The sequence below is a fragment of the Coenobita brevimanus genome, chromosome 6, assembly GCF_032717465.1.
Source record: "Coenobita brevimanus isolate Jiangsu-jjx chromosome 6, ASM3271746v2, whole genome shotgun sequence".
In the NCBI taxonomy this organism is placed as follows: Eukaryota; Metazoa; Arthropoda; class Malacostraca; order Decapoda; family Coenobitidae; genus Coenobita; species Coenobita brevimanus.
In genome coordinates, this window is record NC_136959.1 from 30627774 (window position 1) to 30649303 (window position 21530).

At 42.4% G+C, this 21530-nt stretch overlaps 1 protein-coding gene across 1 annotated transcript; it reads left to right on the forward strand.

The window, feature by feature from the left end:
• Positions 1-2495: 2495 nt before the first annotated feature.
• On the forward strand, positions 2496-3605 carry LOC145400777 (uncharacterized). The gene has a single exon (XM_080273216.1). The coding sequence runs from the start codon at positions 2496-2498 to the stop codon at positions 3603-3605; it is 1110 nt and encodes a 369-aa protein (XP_080129342.1).
• Positions 3606-21530: the final 17925 nt, after the last annotated feature.

The following is a 21530-nucleotide window of genomic DNA, read 5'->3' on the forward strand; positions in this document are numbered from 1 at the left end:
CCTTTCTGCATGCATACTCATCTCACCTCCGGGAACCCTCAGCCAGGAACGACGCCCGCCCGTCGTTTAAAAAATAACCATAGGTTTTTCTCAAAAATATGCTCAATGTGTTTCTGTCACGAGTCGGCTAGTGACATTGGCTTTTGTGGGAAACCACGAACTCAAGTGGAATCCCAGTTTATCGTTCAGTAACCGCTCATTCAGACGGAAGCCTTGTCAAATAAATTTTTCATTGTCATATGTGATCGTCTTTGTGTGAGACATTAGCGCTTCCGCTGAGTTATTTGTTTTGGGCGCGTTTTGCCCACTCTAGCCATTTAAAAATGCGGCCCTAGCGCTCCCTTTTTCCCACGAGTTTACTCAGTCCAGTGTCTGCTGTGACGGAGTGAGGTTCTGTGCTCCAGAAGTGAGAGGTCAACCCAGGCTCCACTAGACTACAGTTCTCCAGACTCCCACCCTTCGTTGGTGATACACCGCATTCATTGACCAGTATTTCTTTTCGTTTTCCTAGACTTAAGAGCTTAGTTAAGGTGTTTTTCTTAGGCGTAAGAATTTAGCTCTTGAGTGAGTGTGTGAGTACGATCTCATTAATTTGATTTTGAAATGTAACGTTAAATTTATTTTGTAATCAATAAATTTAACAGTTCTTTTTCTTGAGCTTAATTTAATGTAAACTCGTGTTTCATTTCTCCGCAATTAAGCTTATTTCTCTTATAGCTCCTGGCTTGCATAAACGTTTGCTATTCATAACTGGTACTTAGGCCAGTCTTGTTGTATTAAGTTTAAAATCCGTTGTGCCTTCTAGGAGTTAAGCACCAGCAAGAACCTGATACTATTATTAGTATTAGTTATTTATTGTCAGGGGTGAAGTAACTTTCTCCAGAGGCTAACAGTACTAATAAACAGCAATTGAGTAATTAGTCTCTGCTGTGTACTGTTGAGAAAGTTTATAAATTCTCGTTCTTAGAGAATCGTGCGAAGCAAGTCAGCGTAAAGTAATCGTTGCTTGATTTAGTAAGATAATCATTGTCCCTGCTCTTCAATATTATTGAACATTATTATCAATTAAAGAATATTAGCATTTATTTTAAAAACCCCGTGACAGTTTCCCTGGCAAAATTACTTATTTGTGCCTAAACTAACCTAACCTAATTAATCCTAACGTAACCTAGTAGGGCTGCTTGGCTGAGGTGACTGGCTGTGGTATTGGGACGAATACCTATACAGAACTGAAATAAGCGTCTGGGGACTTGAATGGTGCTTGAATGGGATTGTTGGTAATTCAGTCGGGCAAACTTTGGCTAGTATCTCATTCTATAATTTTTTTTTCTGGATCTCTGGACCCTATCTCTCCACACCTGATGACGATGATGATGATGATGATAATGATGATGATGATGATGATGATGATACCGATTAATACGAATAAAATTTAAGAGTTCATTAACGACTCTGTTTTGGAATCAATTGTAATCTCAAAGAAAAACAAGTACCTGTTCCTTTGACATTTTCCATTATATATGCCATAAAAAAAAAAAAGTTATATTTTTTGCCATAACCAACATCCAATCACTCTCTGCTGGTCATAAAATGAAAGTTGATTAACCTCTTTTATCTCTCTTTTCATTTTTTTTTTTTTTAGGATCGTGACGAGATTGCTTTCCGAGTGATTGTCATGAACTCGCTCGTTCCTTTTTTCGTGCCCTCATATCAAAGACGAGAGAGAGAGAGAGAGAGAGAGAGAGAGAGAGAGAGAGAGAGAGAGAGAATAATCTCATATCAATCATACATCTCATGAAACCAGAACACTTGATAAAGCACACAACCACACAAGTGTTTTGGTCAATACTGCCACACAACGAATATTACTTCATAATTATGTCTGTTGATCGTTCATATAAAACTACACATTGTTATTTGCATTTGCTGGTCCCTGCAAGATTACGTCTATGGTCAGACTCAAATATGAAGTCGGTTTGGGTGGGGCCCGAGAGGGGATTTCCCTCTCTACAGCTCTGCCTCATCAACCGCAGTACCTATCTCTCTCTCTGTCATACGTCAGCTATTTACTATTTGAAATTGTATATTAAATATTTTGTACTTATTAAATATATTAAATAAGGGTATATAGTGCTATGAATGTGTCTCTTTTTATGATAATAACAATGATTTGTATAAATTCCACACCACGTGACAACGTCGCTTTCCGACGTTGCCAGAGGTCAAGGACACCCACCTCAGACTACAGGTGACCGGTCATTTCCTCCCTGATCTCCACCCACGATGGCAGCTACTCCGACTCGCTCTCGAGTGCTCCACAGTCGGGAGAAAGAACTTATTTACAATGTGAACAAGTATTTTTAGAAGAAAAGGCTATTGGAGACTTTATAATTCCACCTTCAGGAGCAGTTGCTCGCACTGCCAAAGCTACCAATGTTAGCGAAAAAACAGTCCAAAGAATCTGCTCCAAATTTAATAAAGCTTGTGTGACACAAATGTCACCAGAACAGCTTGTATTCTCGTCACCAAAAAAGAAGCGCAGTGCAACTGTAACGAATCTCGACGATTTCGACAAGCGTGTGGTCAGAAGAACTGTCCTGGGATTCTATGAAAGGCATGAAATTCCTACATTGCACAAGATTTACGAAGAACTCAAGGAAAACATATCTTTCAACGGAAGCAACGAGTCTCTTCGCAGGATTCTCTTGCAGATGGGCTTCAAATATACAAAAGTTGATGGCCGAAAGTTCCTTATGGAAAGGAGCGATGTAGCAGCAGCTTGGACCAGATTTTTGAGAGAAATTCGGCAGGTCAAAGTGTCTTCCCAGAACATTGTGTATCTTGACGAAACTTGGGTAAATCAAAATTATACAGTTGGAAAATGCTGGACTGACACTGCATCCCCACAAGCCACTGGAATACAGCAACCTACTGGAAAAGGACGTCGTTTAATTATTGTGCATGCTGGAACGAGAAATGGCTTTGTTAACAATGCTGAGTTGATATTTCAAGCAAAAAACAATGGGGACTACCATAATCAGATGAATTCAACACTTTTTGAAGACTGGTTCAGGAATCAACTAATACCAAACATTTCACCAAACTCTGTAATTGTTATGGATAACGCTTCCTATCATTCAGTCCAACTTGAAAAAAAACCAACCTCGTCCTGGAGAAAATCGGATATAAGGGACTGGCTTATAAAGAAGGGATTACGGCCCAGCGACGATCTCTTAAAACACGAGCTGTATGAACTTGCAAAGAAGTTTGATACTGGCACAAAGTATGTAATTGACACAATTGCTGAAGAAGCAGGGCATCGGGTCATAAGATTACCACCGTACCATTGTCAGTACACCCCTACTGAGCTCATTTGGGCTCAGGTGAAGACCTATATAGCCAAGGCAAACACCTTCAAAATGGTTGATCTTAAACGTCTTGCCAAAGAAGCTTTGAATCATGTAACACCGAATAACTGGATGAAAGCAGTGCAGCATGCTGAACAACAGCAAGAAGATTCACAGCAAGACGTAGCAGTCGACCATTTCGTGGATTCATTCTTAATCAACATATCAGAAAGCTCGGAGGATGAATTGTCTGATTAAAGATCAGAGAGGACTTATGCCTACTGGGGAAACCTCTATAAAAAAAACGCGCCAAGACTTTTACCTCAGTGGTGGTGTGGAAAAAAGGTCGAAACAATATAGAAGAAAACAAAACTTATAAATATATAAAAACTTTCTCAATCAACTGAGAGAGAGAGAGAGAGAGAGGAGGTTTGGCAGAGCTGTAGAGAGGGAAATCCCCGCGCGGGCCCCACCCAAACCGACTTCATATTTGAGTCTGACCATAGTGCGGTTTGAGTAGGAACAACAAAATAGTTTTTTTTATATGTCTGAGTAATAATAATGATAATTATATGGCAGATAATAAAGATATAAGGCAGAGAGAACGAAGTGGTATATACAGCCAACCAAAAAAGTATCACACACCTGGGGATAGATGGTTTTTGAAAAGGAGCGAGTTTTGCAGACGCACCTGAATCAAAAATAAACCACCCAATAGACGAGTATAACGATTTAGGCTATTTAGAGTCGTAATGATTACCAAGGACAATATTTGCACTTATAACTACAGGGTGCCCCATAGATCACGATACTTAGCCCATATTTCGGAATGATACGTGCAGTAAGATGAACGATACCCTTTTGTTTGACTGTACAGCCGCATTTCTGTTGCAATATTGTGCAGTCTGCTAGGTGGAAATATTCATAGGCGTTTTATTGTTTGAGCTCCAGCTATTTGCCCCGAGAAAACAGATGCTTCTAATATCCTTTTTAAACGAACGCATGGAAAACTTCCCTTCTCACTCCAGTAGCCCTGTGTCACTCGAAATTACTAAGAGATTAGGAAGCTGATCCTGTAATTTTTTCTCTCCTCATTACCATAAGCATACACACACACACACACACACACACACACACACACACACACACAGAATAACAATGATTACGCGAAGAGGGGGTGGTATATGAGGGAAAGCTTCAAGAAGTGATGGTAAGGATTGGAGACAGTTTTGTGTGTTGCATCCCACTAAAAATTAAGTAATTAGTCACGAAAAAAATATTAACAAGACAAGGAGACACAATTCATTCATCCTCAAGGCACGGCTAACCCACCATATAAACAAACCACCTAGAAACTGCACCAATCCCGAGGGTCGTATTGCTAGCATCTTGTAACAGGGATGTGGATATTTATGTTCAAGCTGTGACGCTGGTGAGATGTTGGGAGCTGGTCCTCTACTGTGTTAATGGGCCTCGGGGATGCCTTCGCCGATGATGTCAAGAGTGTCATGCATAAGAAACGAACAGCAAATCTGTATCTGTGTATCATCATTTTGCACGTCAGAATATTCTTAGCCATTTCAAGGAAGAGGTCCTGTGGTGCTTTGACTGCTGATCTCTCTTTTGACTTCATCACATATGTTGGAGTCTCTCGGCATTCCCTCATATGCACAATGTTCTTAATCACCAATTTTATATGTCTGATGAAGATGCAACAGTAAAATCCAGTTCGAAATTACATAATCTCTCTCTCTCTCTCTCTCTCTCTCTCTCTGTATGTGTGTGTGTGTGTGTGTGTGTGTGTGTGTGTGTGTGATGTGGGGGAAGTTTACTTCCTTTGATGAATGATGAAACAAATTCGCATTTTTTTTTTTTGTAACCACACGAAAGCAACGATCAGCCCTTCACATAAAATTCTAAGCCGTCAACACCACATAGGGGAATGTCAGGCGGCTCAAGGATCCAAACCCCTTTATCTTTCCTTTAATACTGTCTAGAAAGAGTTCACATATTAAGTTCACCACAGACCCAGAGTCCATAAAAAATAGTGTAGGGACTCCATCACAATTACCTAAGACAGCTACACCTAAGTGAGTCAGAGGACCAATCTAGTGTATTGGGACTCAGAATTTTGTCGTTATGGAGGATTCTCTTGGTTCTGGCACGAGGTTTCCCTGGACTGTGTACTGGCAAGGGCACGGCATTCTGTATTGGAATGATGATGGCTGTTGTGATTAGTACATCTCCCAGTCTTTTGTAACAATGAGCTACGCGATGACTTGTTCCATCAAAATGTCTTAGTTCTGATTTTAGATCTGGCATGATCATGAACGAAGCTGCCTTGCGCCGCAGGTCTTGCATGTGACACGGCTGGTGAACGTGGTGTGACGTTTTGTCTGTTCAGTGGACGCAAAACGTGTCTTCGGCTTTGTGACTGAAAGGGTGGTGTTGGGCTGGTAACTGGCTGAACTGCAAGAACTGTCTGAGTAAGCAAGATACCAAGTTTCCCTTCTATCTGTACAGCTAACATGGTTATGTCATCCATAGGAGAAAACTGAATCTCACACGCAGCATCTAATTCATCCTTGCTAAGACGGTTTAGGAACCTGAGATAACTAAATAATGGTGCTACATTATCTAGTGCTAAAGTGGTTTTCCCATACCATCAGTTTCCGCCCATGGACTGTTTCGCAGTGCCTCAAAAAGTTCCGTTCCTGTTGGTGCTGATACGACAGCTGCCTCTAACAGCGTATTCTGTTTGGGAGGGATGAACTTATTCCGTCCCATACGTTGCATTAGTCTGAAGATGCTCATCAAACATCCTGCTTTCATGTGGTTGAAAAAAAAAAAAAAAAAAAAAAAACGAATTTGTTGCAGCATTTTTCAAAGGGAGTAACCTTCTCCACGAATCTACATCTTATGAGGGATCCCACGGTGCCTTGTCGCCAGTGGTCGCTACTCTATAGGCCTTGGGTGATCCTGGGGATGGAGGCTGCCTAATTTATGGTCGTTTGGAGGTCGTGCTAAGGCGTGGTGGTTCTTCAGGATATTTGGATGATCGAGCTGTTCGTCAATGATCGTCTCTCTGCTGTCCTGTGTTTGTGTGTTTTACCAGTATTACCTTTTCCAGTGAGATCTGTTATTATTGTGTTGGCGATGTTCTGGTGTGGGATGCGGGATGTGCTATGCCTTTGAACAGGATGTGGTTGATAGAATTTCGATATTTACTATATTCCTTGTTACGCTGCGCATTTGGTTTGTACTATTGATATTTCTTTGTTTTCGTTGGGTACGTGTTATTCTTAAGTGGTGCTTTTTTAAATGGATATATATATATATATATATATATATATATATATATATATATATATATATATATATGTGTGTGTGTGTGTGTGTGTGTGTGTGTGTGTGTGTGTGTGTGTAGGAGGGCGACGAGGTCACTGCAGTATTTAATACTTGCTCTATATTTTCTTAGTGTTTTTGGTGAAATGTGACGCACTGAAGGTATTGTGAGCTTAGTTTCATGTATTACTGCGATACTGAAGTACGTGCGTGTGTGTGAAGGAACCTGTGTATGTTAATTCATATGAAAATGCATAGTAGAGGAAAGATAAGGTTCATGAGAAAACGCGAGAGGCTGAGTGAAAGATCTCTCTCTCTCTCTCTCTCTCTCTCTCTCTCTCTCTCTCTCTCGTACTTTATATTCCACCAAGGTAGTGTATGGCAGTAATGTCAAATTTTATCTTTCATTCATTCAACATCAAATCCTGCGTTGTCCCATGAGCAGCGTAGGAACCTGAGGCTAGGCAAGTGGGTCCTGACATTTAAGATGAGAGTGGCCAGCCTCACTCCTGAGTGGCATTACGTGAACAATAAACTCCAACCACCCCTTGGATATAAACTTGCCCAGGCTCTATCCGATTAGAGCCCCTTAATTACCCTTTAACCACTTTTAATTTACATAAAGTACGGGACACTCACACATCCACAACACCTAATTCCACTTCAATATCTCTTTGCAAGAGCAGCTTCAACTCACATATCTCCAGATTTACAGGAACACCCACACTCAAACCCCTCACCCACACCCCACCATACTTCCCCGGTCACAGCACTCACATCCACTACATCTCTCCACAAGTATACACCCTCCCAGTATAGTGTAATTTCGCAGTCAGTGTTCTTTCAGGCCGTCCTCGCCTCTCTCCATCGCACTGGCATTTTCCTGGCCAGAATCGCTCAGTGATTACGGCCAGTGTTGGACAGGGAAGCCTATTAACATCTCCACTGCCTCTGTTAGACTTGAGGTCCTGAAGTTATCGCGAATTTGTGCACACACTCTAGTTGTAATGCCTTTAACCCGCCCCGTCCCGACGACGTATGGGTACGTTGCAACGATTTGCATTTGCCAGTCCCGGCAACGTACCAGTACGTCGTGCAATTGCAAGGTCCATAATTTGCACAATTTTCAATTTTCGCACGTGATTTTTCGTATGTATACACGGGACACCTTCCTCTATTCCTGTACAAGATACCAAGCAGGGACAATGCCTTACACTGCATAACCTCCCCCCTCCCCCCCTCACGACATTGTCTTGGCAAAGGACCTGTTACCAGTGACCTGGCTAGTAAAGTTATTCAGGGCCAGAGTGATTCCCCAATCGATGACAATGTGGAGGACAATGTTTACATAGCATTAGAAGAAGAAACAGCCAGAAATAATGATCAGGTAGTTTGGCAAAAATAGGTCAGGTATGGTGGTTAGTTAGCGAGTGAAACAATGCTTATAATGCCTTTATTACTGCTTGAAAACCAATATACTGTCATACTACATATACATTCGTACCAAGTAAATAAATAAATACCGTTGATGAGTGGATAAAATAGTTACCCTCCCATAGAACTCGTTTTCTTTGGTGCCAGCATGTTAGAAAACCCACTCAGGTAAGGAGGAACTCCTACCTGGATTGGGCACTTTAAACCTCAGGTGAGCGATTTCTCTATGAATTTTCGATGTTTCTCACCAAAAGCGAAGGTTTTAGCCAAAAAAAAAAAAATCGAAAATACCTCGGGACTGGGGGATGTCGGAGGTGCAGAAAACCTCGGGACGTGACGGGTTAAAGGTCTATTGGGAATCTGTGTGTGTGTGTGTGTGTGTGTGTGTGTGAGAGAGAGAGAGAGAGAGAGAGAACAATGAGATCTCTATACATGAGCACAATTCTCTCACCCTTTATTTTCTACATATTGTACTGCACCAATGATCTCTAATAGTTTTGCAACATCCGCCAATGATGTTGGAGGGGGAACTGTATTCATCTGTTTTTTGCCTCTCTGTCTGTCTGTCTATTTGTCCGTTTGTGTTCAAGATAACGCAAAGAGTTGCGATCAGATTTCAGCGCAATTTAGAGGATAGATTGGTTGTAGGTCAAGGAGCAGTTGGTAAAATTTTGAGGAGGATTCGGATTGAGATGCAAGAATAAATCATACATTTCATTGGCGTCGTCGGAGGTATGCCATCTCTGAGACTCCGTAACAGGGCCGAATACAGCCGTAGAATTAATGGATTGACTATGTGAGGCCGCAAAAGTATTCGTCAGGTAAGAAAATGGAATTACAGTGGTAACTCTGTAATGTTATTGGAGGTGGTGTTGGTATGCGCTCTCTTGGTGGTCTTGTTTAAATATGTAGTTTTAAGCTTGCTTGTGAATGTGTATGTGTGTGTGTGTGTGTGTGTGTGTGTGTGTGTGTGTGTGTTTTACCCATAGCATAATGTGCCAATAAAATCACCTTCCATTAACAAGTTCCATAACATTATTTCTCTTGTGTAAGATCTTTTTTTTTTTTTTTAATGCGAGGAAGAAGGAACCAAAGGCCGTGGGCCCGCTATTATTGTTCCTTCCAAATGAAACACAAAATACAAGAGAGAGCCAAATTCAAGATCCGATCATTTCGAGATGCCTGGAACCACTGCACTTGAAATACTGGAGATCATAGGAAGCAGGAAATACAGACAGAGGGAGACAGTTCCAGAGCTGACCTGTTGCATAACTGAAGGACTGGGAGTAACGGTTAACTTTTGCATTAGAGAGTTGGACAGAAAAGGGATGAGAGTTTGCTGTTAGACGGGAGGAATGCATGCAGACAGTTCAGAGGAGCAGTGACCATTGAAGTAGCGATAGAAAAGAGACAAAGATGCAACAGTGCTGCGAAGAGACAGAGGTTGAAGGGAGTCAGTAAGAGGAGGAGAGTTAATGAGACGAAAAGCTTCTGACTCCATCCTGTTGAGAAGAGGTGTATATTACTCCATGCGGCAAAATTCTTTCATTCGTGATCACTGCGGACCGATTGCTAAGATTTAAGAATTTTTTTTTTTTTTTTTTTTGTAATCGGAGATTCCCCTCTTCTTTTAATCACATTTGTAAAGTGATCTGTCAACGAGCTTGTAGATTTTAAGAATGCTTGAGAAACTGGTTAATATGAAAATTGGTGAAAATAGTAGTTCGTTTTAAGATGAGGGCACAAACATTTACAGATGCTATCTATCTATCTATCTATTGCCAGACGCCTTAATCCTGTAAGAGGTGGCCAGAAACAAATAACCTCCATGTTACGCTGTCCATTTCACTGCCCTGCTCCCAGTTTACATTCCTCTCTCTCATATACCTGTCCATTCCATCCCTCCATCTCATCCTTGGCCTCCCCCTCCCTCTTCCCCCCTCCACCTCACTCACATACATTCTCCTCGTCAGCCTCTCGCTCTCCATCCTCTCCTACAGATGCTGAGGATGTATATTAAGTAACTGAAAAAGTAGACTGAATGTGATTAAGGACTGTCAGGCTGAAGAAAAGATGGTAGATAGAATACGTCGAGAAATAGTGTTTTGTTTAAGTAAAAGCCACATCACTCCTGCGATCTCCACCACCACCACCACCACGCAACACTCTTGAACGACTCCTGCCCCCTCCACCACCACCACCACAGCTACCGCCACACCACACGGCCAGTATCACACGCCAATTTGTCCAACAGGGTGATTTGTTGTGGTTGACACCAATCCAGTGACAGCAGTTTGTGGTGCGGGACAACAGATCACCTCGACCACAGGATTCATTGCCCCGGTGATGGCAACATGTCTGAAATTACATTACTGACGAGAGAGAGAGAGAGAGAGAGAGTTTTATATATAATTCTTTATACATATACAATGTTGTCTTCGTCTTCGTGCGCGATTCCAGGGAAGTAGTCCGACATTACTAAATAAATAAAAAAATCGCAAGCCAGAAATAGAATGGGGAAGAGGAAAGGGCAGGTTAAGTGACGGAGCCGCAGTCTGATATAACGAGCGCTAATGAGAGCCCCACGCTGTCACCCCCAGACCTGCAGGGTGGTGGTGGGGGAGTAGGGAGAGAGAAGGGAGACTCAGAGGCAGTAAGATGGGGGTGGGTGAAGATGTGAATCAGGGTAAGAGAAATTTCTGAAGAAGGGGAAAGTTGTGGGAAGCTGGAATATTTAGACGGTGAGGTGAGGTGTGGATGTGAGTGTTCGTAAGTGTAAGACTGAGACGGGAAAATGCATTTATGATAGGCGAGAAGACTGGATAAGAAGATAAATTGAAAAAGCTAATTCTGGAGAGAAAGATGGTGATATCTTCGTGCAAAGAATGAAAAAACATTGAAAATACCGTGAAAGGAAACAAGAACCCATGAAGAGGTGGCATATGTATGGATAAGGGTGATGAGAAGAGAAGAAGAGGTGCTAAAAGATGAGGAATATTTGTGTGGTGAGTGGCTGGAGGAGGGGAAGGATATTGCTCAGAGGGAAGGCAGGGTGGAGTGAAAGGGAGTGTTGGGAGGGAGATAAAGGGACAATATGATGAGAGTAGGAGATGTAAAGAAATGATGGGAGCAATTACCAAGAGATGAGAAGGTCTGTGAAGCGAGGAATAAGAGTAAGTGGGGAGAAAATGAAGGAGATTGGAAGGATTTGGGTCAACTCAGTTGGGAGCTGGTGAGGTAATGGAGGAGGTGAAATGCTTTAAGGGGTGATGCAAGGACCGATTAGAGGTATAAATGTGAGAGTGGAATAAGATTTCAGGAGAAAATGGACTGATCCAAACAAGGATGCATGATATTCCCATGGTAAACAAACAGTGCTGTACAGGGTGGCCTAAAATGTGTGAAAACATTTCATTATGATTTAACAGCAAAAGATTAAAGGTGCTATAATAAATCGCATATTATAATGCATTTCTGTGCATTTCAGAAAGCTTAATATTTACATGATCATGGGGAGGGCAGAGCTCCTATCGCAGGGCTGGCTGCTGAGCGCAGACTTAGTATCAGTACCGGTAGTCCCTAGGATGGAGGCGACAATTGGTGTGTTGCGTTTATGGGCACTGCACAAGTCAAAACTCTGAAAGCTCTGCAGAGGAGTTTCACTGGGCATGCATGAAACAGTTATCAAAATACAGAGAACTATGGAAAGAACAAGAGAGACATTCACTGGGCAGTAAGAGAACACCGATGACTAATATCCTCACAAAAATGCAGATAACTGACTCTGAGTTCCCCAGTCGTGAAGTGTTAGCTCTTATACAACTCCAGTATCATATCAATTTTACACTTTAAGGAGTACACAGAAACATCTCCTCTCTTCCTGTTTCTCCCATCTTTCCTGTCACTTTCCATCACTCTTCTGTCCTTTTCAGGTGGCATTACATTGAGTGACAAGCCTAATGATTTCCTGTAAGCCAAGACATTTACAACGCTGGGTGATAACCATATAACCAACTCATACGTGTTCCCTTCGTGTCAACAAGTGTGTTGGTGGAGGGTTTGTGCCCCTCCCCGTAAGACGACTAACTTAACCCTTACACTGAGGGCTTGTTTTGCTCTGTTTTGCGTGTCCCGCGGGCTTATTCGGGCTCCGACAGACTCTCAAAAAATATTTGCCAAAAATCAGTTATTAGTCCTAGAATATTAAAATTAAATATGCTTATGGCACATACCTTCAGCTTTCTCCTGGGAAGTTTGTTGAGCCTTCGTCGATTACCGTAGGACTTGTGGAGACCTCTGAACTTGGGTAACGAAGTCTCCACTTTACACTTCCCGACAACCCATAATATGATTACCACAGCCAGATATCACTAGAAACACTATTCTATGATTATCAAGTAGTTTGGGATCCATACTCCAAAAAAAAAAAAAACACTGTGAAAGCAATGAAAATTACGAGAGCATATGACCTTCCCACTTGCGCTAGTTCGCTGCTGGTATTCTGTCATTTATTATTCAAACAAACACTCACCCTTTATATTCCTTTTATTATATAACACTTATATATATCTGCAGTCTTTATCCATAAGTTTCCTTCAGTAGTATTAGTTTATTGTCACTGAAGTCATTCAATTTTTCATTCAGTAAAATACGTAGAGAGCCACAGATTCACTTTCACTGTTATAACCTCAAGTATTTGTACTCATATTCTTATATTACTAATTATTTACATTTCTATTTACATTTTCTATTGTATTTTCAATACTTACACTACTATTTTACTTACACTATGTTATTCACTGTCACTTGCAGTAACATAAAACTATGTTACACTGTTCAATCATATGTACATCCATTGCTTTCACTTGCTATTTACACATTATTTACACATTATTTACATATTATTTACACATTATTTACACATTAATTTCATTTCCCACTTGCACTTTTAGAACTACTTCTGGCTGTGGTAATCAAAAAAGCAGGTAACACAGAGGGGAACCTGACACTCAGCGCACTGCCAAGAGGTGCGTTTGTGTTCAGGTATGCGTCGGGTGGTATGTGCACACAACCTGGCACCTGCAGATCGCAACCTTCCTCTTGGTTGTGGCAGGCATTTGCACCAGTCTGTGCCGATCCATGTACACCCTCTGCTCAAGTCTGTCGGGAAGTCTTACTGATTGGCGCCTTGGAGCTGATGCTGTCACCTTACCATATCTTTCAAGCAGCTGTTGAACACAAGTCCTGGCGAACAACCTCAGGGAGAAGGACTTGGGTGGCTTGACCTTCATCTTGTACAGGATGAAGGCGTTCAGCATCGTCATGTCTATGAGATGCAAAGAAACTTTCCTGTACCACCTAGTATTCTTCATGAGGCAGTCGATCTCTCCAATCATCATGTCGGACTTGTCCACCAGCCGCATATTGATATTGTAGTCTAAGACAGAATCAGGTTTCCTCACAGGTTCGCCTGTCCTACGGTCGACCTTCCCACTGTCTTTCATTTCCCCCTTGTGTACGGTGGTGAGCATGTGCACGACCCTCTTGTCATGCTACCGTATTGCCAGCATCTTCTCAGACTTGCGTAGGTGCACGTTTCCTCGCTGCGAGGTTTCTGCCTCTGGGAATTTAGGGAAGTGGGCACGATTACTCTTGACAGTGCCGCAGGAGCCGATGCCTTGCTCTGAAAGGTATTTGGCAAGTTTCGGTGCTGTATAATAGTTGTCTGTATACAGCACATGATTCCCACCAAAATACCTTTCAAGGAGCACTTTCACTACACAGCCTGAGAAGCCAAGGGGATGTGATTTATCAAGATCGACAGTGCTGGCTGAATAAATGACGAAGTCAAGGATGTACTCCATCTTACAGTTACACAGTACAAAGAACTTGATTCCAAAGCGATGGCGTTTGCTTGGAATGTACTGCACAAACCTACGACGTCCTCTGAACAAAACCAAGGATTCGTCAATGACAACCTTCTGAAAGGGGTGGAAGTATGTCACAAACTTATCCTTCATTCTGGTCAGAATCTCCAGGATCTTCCAGAGTGGGTCGGTTTGGGAAGGTACATCATTGTTGGCAAAGTGCAGGATTCCCATGATGTTCCGGAAGCGATCTCTGGCCATGTACTTATTGAAGGTGGGTGAGGGTAGTAAGGGGTCCATGGACCAGTATTCTTCCAACTCATGCTTCTTTGAGTGTGGCATGAGAAGCATGAGGGCGAAGAACACATACAGCTCCTGCACTCCCAGCAAGAACCACTGTTGCATCTTGGCTGCACCTGTACCACTTGCAGCACGTTGTGATTCATACCTGTTGATCTCATCACATATGTGCTGCATGACTTCGTCATCGAGGAAGGCAAAAAGGAAGTCAACACACTCAGCATCTTCGTCAAGATTGAAGGGAGGCTGTATCCCTGAGGAACTCTCGTTGAAATCAAGATGTTCTAGGACAAAATCGGACCCTTCTGTCCACACAAAGGCGTCCAGGATTCCCTGTCGTGGCGGTGTAGGGTGGGTGAGGGTGGAGGGTGGCTGTGAGGCAGATTTCTCTGGTTCAAGGTCACTCGCACTGACCCTGGGTTGCCGTACAGCACTAGCAGCCCTTACTCTATTGGCAACTCTACTTTTACCGGTCAGGGATTTACCTCTTCCTCTATAGCCTGCCTTCACTGGTGATGCTAGTGGTGACTCCGACGACGAAGACTCCGGAGAAAATTCAGCAGAAGAAGAGGAAGAAATGAGTGAAGTGGGGCTTGGGGAACGGGGAGGTGATTCACCTTGGGACTCATGGCGGGCTGGGTCACGCGGGGCCATTGTTCCGGGGCTAACCCGCCGCCTTTTCACTCCCTTCCCAAATTCCTTCCCTTGCTGCACTAACGGCTCCTTTCCCTTGGAGCTAGGGATAACTTGGGACACTGAAGCACTCGTACTAATAGTTTCTGGCACGATTTCCTCACCCGGCTCATCATACGAATTCTCCAAAGGATCATAGTCACTATCCATCATTATCATTGATATTTCGGCTAGTTCACGTTCCACTGCAGAGTCACTTAGTCCTTTCCTGCTTCCCCCACGAGTTTTTCTGGGTGTAGAGGTCACTGGGCCCTTTGCAATGGGCACAGAAGCGGCAGAAATGGCGGGGCGCAAGTGCGACTTGCTTTGACCACAGAGGAGGACAAGGAACTAAATGGCGTGGCTTATCTGAGAAGGCAAGGGTTGACAGTGACAATGGGGCTGACAGCTGCTAACTTACATGCTAAGAAATTATTGGTAGGAAATCTCGGCAATACATAAAGAAATAGGTAGTTCCAGGTGAATGTAAATGTCACTTAGGCTTCTCCCTTCCTTTCTGATATATATTTTTATTACGGAAATAGATTACAAGGCATAATTCAAAGGGGAAATTACCGTGGGAATTTAGCGAATGAATGCATGTGAGGTGTTGTCAGGTGATAATTAGCCAATTTCTGGTGTATACCACTATCACTTACCTTATTTTTTTTCGGTTATTTTGTATAAGTATAGGGCATAGGGCTTATTTCAATGGATGAAATCTGTGGAAAAATCAGGGGGAGATTTGCTTAGTGCAGCAGGGCAGGCAATAGGAAAGGGTAAAGGAGGTGAGGTAGGGAGGGGTGAGAGGGTACTAGAGGGGAGGTAGGGAGGGGAGTCAAGAACGGGGGAAAATGGCTAAATTGTCAACAATGGATGGGAGTACAGATGAAATTAGGAGTGCGGACTATTGGTGGACAGTAGCAGTACATGCTAAAAAATGATTAGTAGGAAATCTTGAAAATACAGAAAAAAGAAGGTAGTTCCAGGTGAATGTAAATGTCACTTTGGCTTCTCCCTTCCTTTCTTATATAAATTTTTTTTTACGAGAATAGATTATACGGCATAATTCAAAGGGGAAATTTCCATGGGAAATTAGCGAACGAGTGCACGTGAGGTGTTGTCAGGTGATAATTAGCCAAATTAAGGTGTATAGCACTATCACTTACCTTATTTCTTTTTGGTATATATTATTTTGTATAAGAATAGGGCATAGGGCTTATTTCAATGGATGAAATCAGTAGATAATTCCAGGGGAAATTTGCTTTAGTGCAGCGCGGCTGGGGAGGCGAGAGGACAGGGTAATGGAGGGGAGGTAGGGAGGGGAGTCAGGAACAGGGAAAAATGGCTAAATTGTCAACAATGGATGGGAGTACAGATGAGATTTGGAGTGCTGACTAGTGTTGGACATTGGCAGTACTGATAGTTGATACAATCCACCATTTGTCAGCCCGGGAGAATTCAAAATAACACAGAATCACAAAAGTGGCGCCCCGCGGTATGATCCATTGCGCCCGAGCGTCACAAAAGTGACGCCCCACGGTTAAGGGGTTAAAGACGAACAGCCACCCCATGCGGGAATATGGCGTCTGGCTATAGACAGATATTTTTTTATATTACCTTCAAATATGGACATCCAGTTTGGTTGACACTATATCGTTGGATGGGTTATGAGAAAGGACAAAACTATATCTATGGTAAAGGTATGCCTGATGAATATTCAGGAGCAGAGTATTTGAAGTCAAATGAATGAAGATTATGCTGTGCTGCTAATAATGAAGGGAATGCTAGCAGCCTGGTTCAGTTTTCTGGTTTTATGAATGACGTTGATCTAAAATCTACTGTACATACAGTGAAAAAAGGTGATATTGGTTGAGACTGTGATTTTCAGTACGATGTGGGGATGAATTTAAAAAAAAAAAGAAAAGAAAACGAATTCGTGAAAGTTTTATCATATCACTGACTTACTATAAAAAATGTGCAACATTTGCTGTTGCGAGGGTGAATATTTATTTTCTTGGACCCTGCTATTTGCCAGCAGGCAAGCGTAAATGGGGAGGTTTTACAGTGTACACACACACACACACACACACACACACACTGGATTTAGTCAGCTGTGCCTGTTATTGCGCAATATTTATACAAAATTCAGTGACAGTAGTGGATGGAATAGTACGTTGTTTGTCATATAAATACAGATGTTCATGGTAATTCAAAATAAGGATATTGTAATATATATATATATATATATATATATATATATATACAGTGGCTGGATCCAATTGCTACCTGTATCTGGTGCGTTGCGTCCCCAGGTGTCGGATAGATAAACACGTCATAGATTTTTTTTTTCTAATGCAACAAAGAAGAAACCAAAGCTCAGAAGCCCGCAAGACTCTTCCCTCCAAGAAAAAAATGAAAATGAAATAACAAGGAACCAATTTCAAGATCCGTTACTGATGCCTGGACACACTGTGTTTAAAAACGTGGAGGTTATACAGTAGGTAGTAGGAAATGCAGACATAGGAAGACAGTTGCAGAACTGACCTGCTGCATGCGCGAAGGACTGGGAGTAACGGTTAACTCTTCAGAGGAGAGGTTGACAGAAAAGGGATGAGAGACTACTGATAGACACTACGAGCCCACAGTAGTAGTGGAGGGATGTAAGTAAACAGTTCAGAGCAGCAACAGAAAAAAGACAAAGATGTAACAATGCAGCGAGAGGAGAGGGACATTAAAGGAAATCAGTGAGAGGAGAAGAGTTAATGAAGGGAAAAGCCTTTACCTCCACCTTGTTGAGAGGAGCTGAATGTGGGAAGCCTCCCTGCACATGAGAGTTGTACTCTACCAATGGACGAGTACAACCCATATGTAAAGTCAACAACTAAGCAGGAGTAAGGAAGTCAGGGAGTCGGCTTAGCACACATAATCTCTTGGAAGCAGATTTTACAACAGAATTAATATGACCTTTCCAAGTCAGGGAGTAGATTGTAGCACCAGTCGAACAGGGCGGTATTCCCGAGGTGGATAGCAGCTGGTGACAGAGAGGGCTGGAGCTCCCGCTTCACCATCCCTCAGGACCCGTTCCTGACCATTTCCCTTTGCTGAACATTTTCAGTGTTTATTCTAACACAGAGAGCAGGCCAGCATACTCTCATAACCCTCTACCTCCACCTGTCTCTACCACACTACATTCACATTGGGCACTGCACTTTCTATTCCATCCACCCCTAGCAATGGTCGCTGCAGTATTAAGAGCAAGTTCGGTGGTACCTCGGATTGCCACCACCAGGAGGGTAGTGCTGGCGCTACAGGGCTCTGCTCATTGTCATTGAGCAACTGTGTCGACAGGAGTTACTGCAACCACAGACCATGCTTGTCAACGAAGAAGTGTGGGTTAGGCCTTATATTTCACTAACATCCGTGGTCTTACTGCCAGTCTGAATTCTCCTCACTTCTTCCTCCAATCTGTAATCCCTTTAGCCCCATTCCTTACAGAAACCCAAATCTCTTTTTCTACTGATTTATCCCCATTTAGTTTTCTTGGTTACCATCTCCTCACAAACTTTCGTAACAAGGGTGGCACCCATTGTTATATCAAATCTGCATATGCAGTTGACACACTCTAAGTTTCACTTCTACTTACTTAGAGTACTCATTAAACAAACTAAATTACTTATATATAATATATTGATGGTTTATTGCTTCCCCAAGGCTTCTTCCGAACCCAGCGTATGTGACTCCATAACCACACAGCTGACCAACCTCAACCTCGCCTGTACTACTGAAATTACCTTCTTGGATAAATTTAACGTCCATAATGTAGAGTGGTTATTGCATCCTGCCAGGACTGACGATACTGGTTTAGAATGCCAGCTGTTTGAAGAATCGTTTAATCTCACGCAACTGATAAAACGACCAAACCGAATACCAGATAATCCTGACCGTAGTGCCTATCTCTTGGATCTATTCCTGACAAATAACCCAGATCAATACAAGGTAGAGGTACTGTCGCAATATGGACTCTCTGACTACATTCACATCAAAGCCTCATTAGTCGGTTGCTCCAAGTCTCTCTATTATGAACCAGACTCTATGACCGGATGGAACTTTGATAGGGCAGAATGGAATGAATTTAGAAATTATCTTGCTAACATTCCATGGCAGTCTATCTTTTCCGCTGACATCAGTTCTTCCCAGTCCCACATCAATGACTTAATACAAGCTGGTATGGATTTCTTCATACCAAGTCAACAATATGCTAAAAGAGTCGACTTCCCAAAAGGAATTGAAAGCAACTGTGCCAGTGCCAGTGCAAAAACCCAAAAGTCCTTAGCAGATAACTCATACATAAAGCAAAAAACAACCGAATCTCTCAGTCAATTTAAAATGCTAGAAACCATGTAAAAGCAGTAATAAATCTCTTGACAACCAAGCATCCAAACTCTTTAATAATCCTAATGACGAGAATATTCTGGTCAAGTCTCAGTTCTTTCAGTAATAACTTTAAACAAGTCATCACCCATTCTCCCACTAAATTCTTAAGATTTTATTTTGATTATGTGTCCGACTCTGGGGAAATCCTTCAGGGCCTATCCCAAGGCCCAGTAGTCCTCCGACACACCTCCACATGTCGCCACTTCGGCGCTAACACCCACCGTCCATACTGAATACATGCTAGGGCTGTCTCATACAGGATTGGTGTATTGGTATTAGCGGGGGTATTTTTACGATATGTCGGCGGGTCTTCCGGTAGATTGGTAAAGTCTGCTTATTAATAACAATCTTAAATACTTTACCAAGAGATGTGATGGCTATTGGTCTGTAGTCAGAGAGATCAGAGGAACTTCCTTTCTTCAGAGCTGGGTGGATATTGGCTTATTCCCAAGAATTAGGGAATGAAACATTACGTATCCATATTAAGAATAATTTAGCTAGAACATAAGGAACTTATGGGAAATATTTTCAAAACGATTTGAGGAATTCCATCTGGACCTGGGGCTTTGTTGGTTGGTAAATTGTCCAGGATGGATTTCAGGTTACCAGTATCTCGTCTGTATCTTCAGTGGAGCTATTTCGGGAGAGTCAAGTTCTGTTATAATGCAGGAGCATTCTGACTGACTTCCTCTAAATCTGAATTTCTGGCAAGAGTACTGGCACGGAAGTTTTCATTTCCACATGAGGGAAGGCGGTAGCTGAATAGGTAGAGAGGCGGCCTGCAATCCTAATGGACCCAGGATCGAATCCGGGCTGGAGCAGGGAACAGTTTTGGAATTTGAAGTTCAAAAACGGCAAACTTTACTGATCTACCAGAAGACCCGCCGACATGTCGAAAAAATACCCCCGCTAATACCAGTACACCAGTCCTGTATGAGACAGCCCTAGCATGTGTTCAATATGAACGGTGGGTGTTAGCCCCGAAGTGGTGACGTGTAGAGGTGTGCGATATGTAGGAGGACTACTGGGCCTAGGAAGCAGGCTGTGCAGCCTATGCCCAGAGTCGAACACATTAAAAAAAAAAAGCACATTGTTCAACATCTTGAATCTAACAAGTTAATTAGCGACAGACAGTATGGTGTTCGCCACGAAAGATCCACTGTTGATATATTAAATCTCTTGACTCATACCATCCATCAGTCAATTAACTAACATTGCTAATCCCATGCAGTAGCCCTTGATATTTCTAAAGCTTTTGACAGAGTATGACACCGTTCCCTGCTGTCCAAACTCCCTTGCTATGGCCTATCATCTTTTGTTCTGCTGAATTGTTCATACCTCAGAAGCAGAAAGATAACAGTAAAAGCAGATGATGTATATTCCAATTTCCGTTTGGTTAATGTCTCGTGCGACAAGGATCAGTTCTGGCTCCAACCCTATTCCTAATTCATATTAAGGATCTCTTTCTATCACCCATAATCCCATTCACTCATATGCCGGTGACTCAACACTTCACAATTTCTTCACACTTAAACACCCACTCACAAAATCTGATATCTCCAACTCCCAACACAGTACAGCAATCTCCATAAATCAAGAGAGAGAGAGAGAGAGAGAATCAAAACCCCTCTAACATCTCAAGACACACCCCATATGTAATTTCATTCTTCTTTGTGTAAAATTTCACACTGGATTCACTTCGCAGAGATTTTTTTTTAACACTATGATTTCGTGTTTTCGTTCGAGATTTCATTTTCGGAGCCTCATCGTCTCTCTCTCTCTCTCTCTCTCTTTGTCTCTGTCTGTCTGTTTGTCTGTCTGGCTGTCTGTCTCTCTAATGCTCAAGCTTCATTTACTGCTATGCGTTTTTAGAGGAGATTCGTGTTAGTTTTTTTTTTTTTTTTTTTTACATATTTCTTTCATCACCATCTTTTATGGAGTTTCAACGTTCATGGAATTCTAAATGCTCTCTGTCTGTCTGTCTGTCTGTCTGCCTGTCTGTCTGTCTGTCTCTGTCTCTGTCTGTCTGTCTCTGTCTCTGTCTGTCTGTCTGTCTCTCTCTCTCTCTCTCTCTCTCTCTCTCTCTCTCTCTCTCTCTCTCTCTCTCTCTCTCACTCTGCGGTTACGT